At 37.1% G+C, this 8,679-nt stretch overlaps 1 protein-coding gene across 1 annotated transcript; it reads right to left on the bottom strand.

Annotated features, from left to right (window-relative positions):
- Positions 1 to 5,339: 5,339 nt before the first annotated feature.
- Positions 5,340 to 8,253, bottom strand: LOC107710399 (bone morphogenetic protein 10-like). The gene is made up of 2 exons (XM_016515164.1): positions 7,677 to 8,253; positions 5,340 to 6,268 (listed from the first exon to the last, which is right to left on the bottom strand). The coding sequence occupies exons 1-2, from the start codon at positions 8,251 to 8,253 to the stop codon at positions 5,340 to 5,342; spliced, it is 1,506 nt and encodes a 501-aa protein (XP_016370650.1).
- Between the last annotated feature and the right edge of the window lie 426 nt (positions 8,254 to 8,679).

Here is an 8,679-nt window from a genome sequence, read left to right as displayed (position 1 = left end):
CCCTGCTGCGCAATAATATGGCGAACTGCGCATGCGCACTGCGCCTCACTACACACCGCGCTGACTGTGTGTGCAGCTGGCATTTCTGCCAACATTTGGGACATATACTGTCATGTATAAAGACTCAATTAATTCTGTGACTGTATTATATACTACTATATATTATAGTTCTCTCCTGTGACCATTATTTCTGTTTTAAAGATGTTTTCTTTGGATTCTTTGACTACTCAAAAGAGAATATTGGGAAATATCACATAATTAATTTGTGTTTCCTGCTAGCTAAATTTCACATACATAAGCAAAAAAATTACTCTATAAAAAATCTCTCTATACTTTATTCAGAGTTGATCTAGACAAGTATATGGAACCTATCTAAAGTTCTGTTAATCCCATCTCTATATTCATCCTATGAGTCCATTTATTACATAGAATTTTTTTTTTTTTTTTAACCCTGTGTATACTTTCTTTCGTTTTTATACCTGTACTGCCTTAATGGTTTGGTGTTTTCTACTGTTTAATAAAAATAATAAAAGAAAGAAATCAGAAAAGATTCGCGACACGCACTCCGAAATCCCGATTTGGATAATGATTCACGAACCAGCATTCAGATCTGAATCAAAAGATCCGCGAACACGTTCCAAAGATCCGATCCGAATCAAATGATTCGCGATACGCGCTCTGAATCGAGCACTCCGAAACAGTGAATCATATTTCAACGCAATGGTTTAACTGATTATGAGTTGATAGAAAAGCTCCGTTTCACCCATCAACTACGTGCTTTTTAAAATCATTTCTTTAAAAAAAAGAAACAGTTTAAAAACAAGGTGATAAACAAATATATCACTCAAAAATGAATAAGTAATACTTGAAACAAGTGTATTAATAATATAGCCTAGTTATATATTTTTTTATTCATTTAATCCAATATTTTGTGTTTACATAATATATATTATGTATTTAAACCTAATCTTTTTTATTTATTAATCAAATATCATTGAATATCATTCATTATTTATTGCTTTAAATTAGATTTTTTTTATCAATTTGTAATTTTATTCAAATTTAGTTAGAATGTGTAGTTTACTTTGCAAAACAAAAAAAAGTTTAAAATAAGGTGATACATATAACTCAAATTAATCATTTAAAATTTTGCGTTTTTTTTTAATTATTTTGGTCCAACGTTTTTTTTTTTTTTTTTTTACTAATTTATTATGCATATAATTTAATTTAATTTTTTGTCTTACAATCAGTGCATTTTATTAATATATTATTTATTTATTTAAATTAAATTAGATTTATTTTAATTATTTTTAGAATTATAATGAAAAGTTATAATAGGGTATAAGGCTTCAGGCTACACCTCCTGCAGTTAATATTTATAACTATGTAGCCTGCTGTGTGTGTTTTTCCAAGCAGTGCTGAGGAATGATTTCCCGTGTCGTGTGTGTGTACTGTATATCAGTTCTGTAGTGTATGGCTCCCGATATGCCTCTGTATCTCCACTGCTAAAGGTCTTTACACTGAAACACTTAGTGCTTCAGATAAGACGTCCAGTTTAAACAGATTTATTGACACATGAGAGAACGTTTGCTTGAGTGAGCATCTGCAGGTTTATTCACATTACACACAGACAAACCAACAAACTCTGGAAGGCTCGGCAATCAAGAATAAATACATTTCATGTCAGATTTAACACTGCAAGGAAATAAAACATAGAAAAATGGAAAATGGACTGTAATTTTGTGCCAGGATGTTGGGGTTGCCAGATCCCAGGAGGAAAAAAAAATCTCAGTTGACAGCTTAATCTGTATTTTATCCTCTGCAGTACTTTTTTTTTTGGTACTTTTAATTATTTTACTCAGCCTTTGGTTTTATTTCCCAGCACTTTGCATGATAAATTGTTTATTTAAATGTAAGCTATACAAGTCAAGTCAAATTTAAGCTATTTATATTGCACTTTTCACATCGTTTCAACGCAGAAAATCACTTTGTTTATCATTTATTTCTACCTTTACGCTTTAAGCCTACGATACACGGGACAACTTTTTGAGCAGTTTTGCTGGGCAATGTTGCCATCAACCGGAAACCAGGTGAGACACACGATCGATCTAAAGTATCCAGATAGAAATTAGTTACCCGTTGTCAATGGGAAAGTGCCCAAGCAACATTGCTCAAAAAAGTTGCCCCGTGTAGTATCATCCCCTTTATAGTCGTATGTCTATACGTTTTTGCTTGAAAAGATGTATCGTCTGTGCACTTCCCCAATTCTTTTAAGAATAATGTAGATTGTACACATCTTCATAACAATAAATGAAAAACTGATATTTTCTGATCTCAGTCAAGACCATTATAAAAAGTCAACATAATCTTCGGCCCTTGGGTTGCTAGGTATTCCAAGAATCAACACACATTAGTAAAATGATGTATTTTCATTTTCTTTGTCTACATATAAACTTTTTGGTGGCTATGGTACAAAAATATCCAACCCGTGGCTCTATTTTTCCCGAAACTGAATTTTCAAAATAGCCCAATTGTGCAGGAAAATCACCAATCTGGCAACACCGACGGAACCTTTTCATTGCACAAAAGGCTCTTTATAATGGAAAAAGGTTCAATAGATTATTAAAATGCTTTTCACACTTAGAAAACAATTGTTATTTTAAAGGGTTAGTTCACCCAAAAATGAAAATTAGGCTGCGTCGGAGGATTTCGATATAAGCCAAGAGGAGACTTGTTTTCCTTTGCTAAAGTAAGGAAACTTTGCTTCCTTTGCTTCTGTTAACAAACGTTGGTTTTCACGAGACTCACCGGCGCATGCGCAGCGCTAAACTCATACGTCATCCGCCCGGAGCTGCTTCTGTGTACAACAGTAAGCGCAAGCTACATTAAAGTGATTATTATTACAAAAACGCATCGAGGCCTTTGTTCATCCCCCGGAGCCGTGTGAGACACTTTTTTATGGATGGGCGCTTTTTATTTAACTTCTTTTGGACTGATGCATGCAACACCCGCTGAGTGGCATTAAACAGCTTGAAAGATCAAAGACAATTTTTAATATAACTCCAACTGGATTCATCTGAAAGAAGAAAGTCATATACACCTAGGATGCCTCGGGGGTGAGTAATTTATGCACTGATTTGCATTTTTGGGTGAACTAACCCTTTAAGAACTGTACATTGAAATCTTCCAACCAAAGTTCTAAAAATGCAGTCAAAGATGCCTCACTCTTAAAAATAAAGGTTCCTCATTGGCATCGATGGTTCCATGAAGAACCTTTAACATCCATGGATTCACTAAAGGTCCTTTATAGTGGAAAAAGTTAACACACTACATTGGGGCCTATTTTTACATGCGCTTCACACTGGCCCTAAAGTTCACACTGGCCCGTCGCAGGAGGAAGCGAAGGCATCGTTGGAGACCGTTGCTGTTGGCGCTCAGGAATCTGACACAGCACTTGGAGTGAGGTCTCATCCTGAGTGAGGGGTCGAATACGTCTCGCTTTTTCACACCTCCTTATCACCGCTGTGGAAGAGAACGTGGCTGTGGCTCGCACGGCATGTGGCCATCAGGGGCTCGAATATTCACACTCGTTTTGGATACAATCGGTGCTATTTGACTGTACTGGCATCTACAAAACGTTAACATCCATTGGACAAAAGGATCTTTATACACTCTTAACAGTCAAGGTTCCGAAAGGTGTTTTTTTGCAACAATGCCATAGAAGAATTATTTTTGGTTTCCCACATTTCATATTTTAAAATGTATTTCAGGAGCAAGAAAATACATTTCCAATCTTACAGTATAGCCTATATTTAGGCTAAATCCAAATGTGGATGGAAAATGCCAGTATGTCACATGTTATGGACAACAAACACTGTAAAAAATGATATGATCAATAAGTCATATATGTTTACATTACGTTTAGCTCAACGAATTTAACCAGTATCAACTTCATTTTTCAAGTTATACAAGATTCAACTCAATTTTTAAAGTCAGTTTAATATAATTTAAGATGAAATGTCTTCAAAAATTAAGGCAGCAACTTAACTGAAGTGTAAAAGTTGAAGTAGGTGGAATTTGTTTTTACAGTGAATAAAGCTTTTCTTCAAATGTGACACGTGAATGTATTTTCTTGGATTTAAATATATGGATGGCAAAATATATTTTAAATGGTTTTAAAAATATATTTATATTTTAAAAATATATTTTCAAAAATATATCAAAAAAATCAATTTACTACCAAAAACTTATTTTGAATTTTACAATTTTTATTTGCATTTTTTGTATATTTTAAATAAAATAAATTGTTTTGCCACATGGTCCAAAGAAGCTTTCAGTTAGCATCATCTTTTTTTAGTGTAAAGAACATTCTAATAATCTAAAGAATCTTTTTCTACTATAAAGAAGGTTTACTGATTCTATGGATGCCAATGAAGAACCTTTATTTTTAACAATGTAGCAGAAAATGTTCTTTAGAATTTTAAATGTTCTTCAACTAAGAAAAAAAATGGTTCTTTTAAGAAGTGGCCACTGAAAGGTTCTCTGAGGAACTAAAAATGGCTCTTCTATGGCAAAAACACCCTATTGGCACCTTTATTAAATTTTAAAAAATGCAAAGCTCAAATCAAGCAGGTTTAGTTTGAGTTTCTCTCATTTTAAGTGACATATGTGACCCTGGAGCACGAAACCAGTCATAAGGGTACATTTTTCGAAATTGAGATTTATACATCATCTGAAAGCTGAATAAATAATCTTTCCATTGATGTATGGTTTGTTAGGATCGGACAATATTTGGCTGAGATACAACTATTTGAAAATCTGGAATCTGAGGGTGCAAAAAAATCTAAATATTGAGAAAATCATCTTTAAAGTTGTTCAAATGAAGTTCTTAGCAATGCATATTACTAATCAAAAATTAAGTTTTGATATATTTACAGTAGGAAATTTACAAAATATCTTCATGGAACATGATCTTTACTTAACATCCTAATGATTTTTGGCATAAAAGAAAAATCTATAATTTTGACCCATACAATGTATTGTTGGCTATTGCTACAAATATACCCCAGCGACTTAAGACTGCTTTTGTGCTCCAGGGTCACAAATGATTAAACACCCCAAAGCAGTGTGTCGTACATTACAATAGAAAACAGACTCATTTACAACTAATAAATATTCATGAGGCCTAAATAAAAGCTGTCAGGGATGCCAAGATTCTGAATGTTCTGTTCATGAAGCAGCACGTGTGAAACTACTACGATTTCATCCTATTTTGGTTGATGAGCTGCAGAGGGTTCCCATCCGCACATGTTTTCAGTCTTTTCTTCTGGTGTTTTGGACTATCTGCATCCGCATTCCTTCACCACCATGCCCTCGTATTTATTATTCAACACCACGACGCCGTGCTCGTTCTCGTACAGCAGGGAGATGGGCTTGAGCTCGGTGGGAACGCAGCAGGCCTGCGCCGCTCTCTGAGGACTCTTCAGATTGAGCAGCGTCTGGACTATAGCGTGTTTGGTGGGCGTCACTTCCCGAGCCAGAGGATAATTGCATGCACCGCGGCAGGTGAACGCCTGATAACCGGACGGAGCCAAGACGAACGAGTCCCAGCCGATGTCTTTAAAATCCACGTACATCTCGGCTTTCCTGCAGTCTTCTGTTTTAGCGCTGCGCCGGACTCTCGGCCCGTCGTCGTAGATCAGGTTCGAGCGCGTTTGGGTTAACAGCGCCTCGTCTTGATCCTCGCTCTCATCCGTCCAGCGTTGGTTCTCCATCCTCTTGAGTTGGCTCCGGCCGCTCCGGGCTTCCTGATGGATCTCACTCGTGTCGTCTGAGAAGACGATCAGCGCAGACTCGTGTTTTCCATCCAGATTCCTGTCAATGTCTAGCACTGGCCAGTCGTTCGTATTCCTAAACGCTTGCAGGTTTTCGATATGAACCTCCAGGCTGGGGGTCACAGTATTGATCTTCCTCCAATGCTGGATGGCGCTGGTCATATCGAACACCTCCCAGCCGCTGTCCTTGCGATGCACGTGCTTTGAAGCCAGCGGATCTCTCTCACCCTCGGCGTTCCCGCAGCGTCCGTCCCGGTGCGTGTCGAATACGCTCACCTTCCAGCCCGCTCCGGTGTGCTGCCGCGAGTCTGTCTTGAGAAGCATGTGGAGCCGCAGCTCGGCGCTGACAACGCGCTCGTGCCGCGGGACAGAGATGTTGAACAGGAGACGGTGCGTCCGAAGGCTCTCGCTCAGCTCACCGTGTGAGGTGTGGTCTGCAGATCAGAGACAGAGGAATACAGAGTTCTGGCATGAAACTCTAGATGGTGCAGTCCGATAGGTCTAACTCAATCTGACCTAATGACATCATTATCACATGGCAGCTGATTGGTTCTTTCCTGTATCGGTAGCCAATGAGCTCGCTGCTCAGCATTCAAATATATGACTAGTGCTTGCCGTAGCAGTGCAGCGCACTTCAGAAACCCTCCACCTTCCCCAGCTCCACCTGTATAGATCTGCTACGAGGTGATTCATGTATGCTATATGGGGGTTATTTCATGTATGTTATATGTGCAGCAGCAGTATTTCTTACATGCTCACAGCAGCATCGTAGCAGATCTATTCCACCAAGACCAAATACATTAACATTGTCATGTACATTACCATGCCAATCCATCCGAGAGTTGTCATGACAGAAATAACTTTAAATGAATCTCAGTAAAACTGTTGATGTGATGCCACAGAGGATTTATGTCAATCTGTTATTTGTGTGTAAGGGAAGAATTTGAATTTAAACATGTAAAACATTAGAATTTTTTATTTAAAAATGGTTACATAATTTGAATAATAAGAATCAGAATAATACATAAATATCATCATATTTATTAAAATAGTACAGTCTAATTGATGTATAAATTAACATCTTACCCTCATGGTTTATTATTATTTTTTTCTCTTTAGTTTTTCCTATTTCTCCATTGTTATATTTCTTACCTATCATCATTATTATTGTTTGTTCTTTCTTTTCTTAATTTTCTTATGTGTTCTGATGACATTGATACATTTTGTATATTGTATACAAAGTTTTATGCCATTAATGTCATCTCTGTTCTGTTTATAAGCATAATAATAATAATAATAATAATAATAATAAAAAGAAATTATTATTTATTTTTTTATTTAAAGAATGGTTAAATAATTCTAGTAATAATAATAATAAAAACATTAAATAATATCCCATTTATTAAAATAATAATAATAATTCAAAATAAAAATTAACATTTAAAATAATTATTTGTAATAATAATTTCAAAGTTAATCTAATCATTACTGGAAAAACTGCAAAGTACAAAACCATAAAAAAGGACGGAACTCTGATCTCTAATGGTCAAATTCAAGACACAATATATACACACAACAATATTCAACAATAAAGGATTAATACATCACAGTCAGTGAACTTTGCAACATTGAAGCTAATTGAATTAAAATTTTCTGTAGAGCTGCTTTACAACTGAAATTGAGTGTTACATAATCGATTAATGAAGTTATTTTGTATCTGTTTATTGATGCTTTGAAACAATCGGTGTTGTATAAAGAGCTATAGAAATAAAAGTGAGATTATAATATATTCACCATTGTAATATTCACCAAAAACAAAACGAAACAACTGAAGCTCCTCACCTTCATTCCTGAAGCTCCTGACGATGTTGGCTGACGGCGCGGCGCTGCGGTCGCTGGTGAATCGCTCGTACAGTTCCAGCATGTACTCGGGCGGTTCTGTGCGTCCAGAGCGGGGCCTCAGCCGGGGCCCCTGATCCGTCCAGTTCAACACCTGCAGAAACTGACCCAGAACCTCCTGCATGTCCACTTCGTCCACAGCACCTCCAGGACGAGGAACCGGACCGCAGCGAGCCGAAGACTGCAGGAGGACGCAGAAGCTCAGGACCCAAACACACCCGGCTCCAGAAAGTCCAGAAACAGGCATGACTGCGCTCAGAGACGTGATGATGTGAAATATAAGGATGATGTGAGGGTCTGGGACACCTGCGCAGGTCCGTCCGTCTCTCTTCGGCCTGACAGCTCGATGTGGTGCCAGAGGAAAAACAGCCTTGTCCTTGTGGATCTCGTGATGGAGTGTGGAGGGCAGGACTACGGTGTCGACCCGCTTGTGCTGACAAGTTTGGAGATGTTGCCACTCGGTCTGTGGGCCTTTCATAGTGTGTCTGGGTTCCTCACACTTCCTGTATCTTCTTTCCATGCATGCCTTTCTCAGACGTCCAGCTCAAACCTATGCGCTTGGTACATTCACATTTACACTGAGCAGACGCTCCAGAAAGCGCTTTAGCTTCTCCGTTACAACCAAAGGATGGCAAACACGTCATTACAAGCAAGAAAAAGTGACTCCTGTGCAAATACTAATAGAAAAAAGAGACAATTAAATGTTGTTCAGGTTGAAGCTGGGTTATTATTTCACTAATAAATTCAAATTTTTGTTACTTGAAATAAATTAAACTTTAAAATAAATAAAATAAAATACACAAAAACTTACATTTATGTTATTTCAGCTAATTGCCTGGCCAACATTTCTCATTTCAATTTAGTTGATCTTGTAAAATAACTAAAACTGAAATAAAAAATATTATAAACTCTATAGTACAGCCCGACCGATATGGGTTTTTTGGGG

Source organism: Sinocyclocheilus rhinocerous, unplaced genomic scaffold (assembly GCF_001515625.1).
Source record: "Sinocyclocheilus rhinocerous isolate Xijiao unplaced genomic scaffold, SAMN03320098_v1.1 scaffold56, whole genome shotgun sequence".
NCBI classification, from domain to species: domain Eukaryota; kingdom Metazoa; phylum Chordata; class Actinopteri; order Cypriniformes; family Cyprinidae; genus Sinocyclocheilus; species Sinocyclocheilus rhinocerous.
This window is presented reverse-complemented; position numbering and strand designations above follow the sequence as displayed.

Excerpts from the sequence above, each read along its gene's own strand:
- LOC107710399 (XM_016515164.1), bottom strand. The coding sequence starts at position 8,253 with ATGGAAAGAAGATACAGGAAGTGTGAGGAACCCAGACACACTATGAAA. Across the intron at positions 6,269-7,676 it reads CAGGAGCTTCAGGAATGAAG|ACCACACCTCACACGGTGAG; the intron begins GTGAGGAGCTTC and ends TCTGATCTGCAG.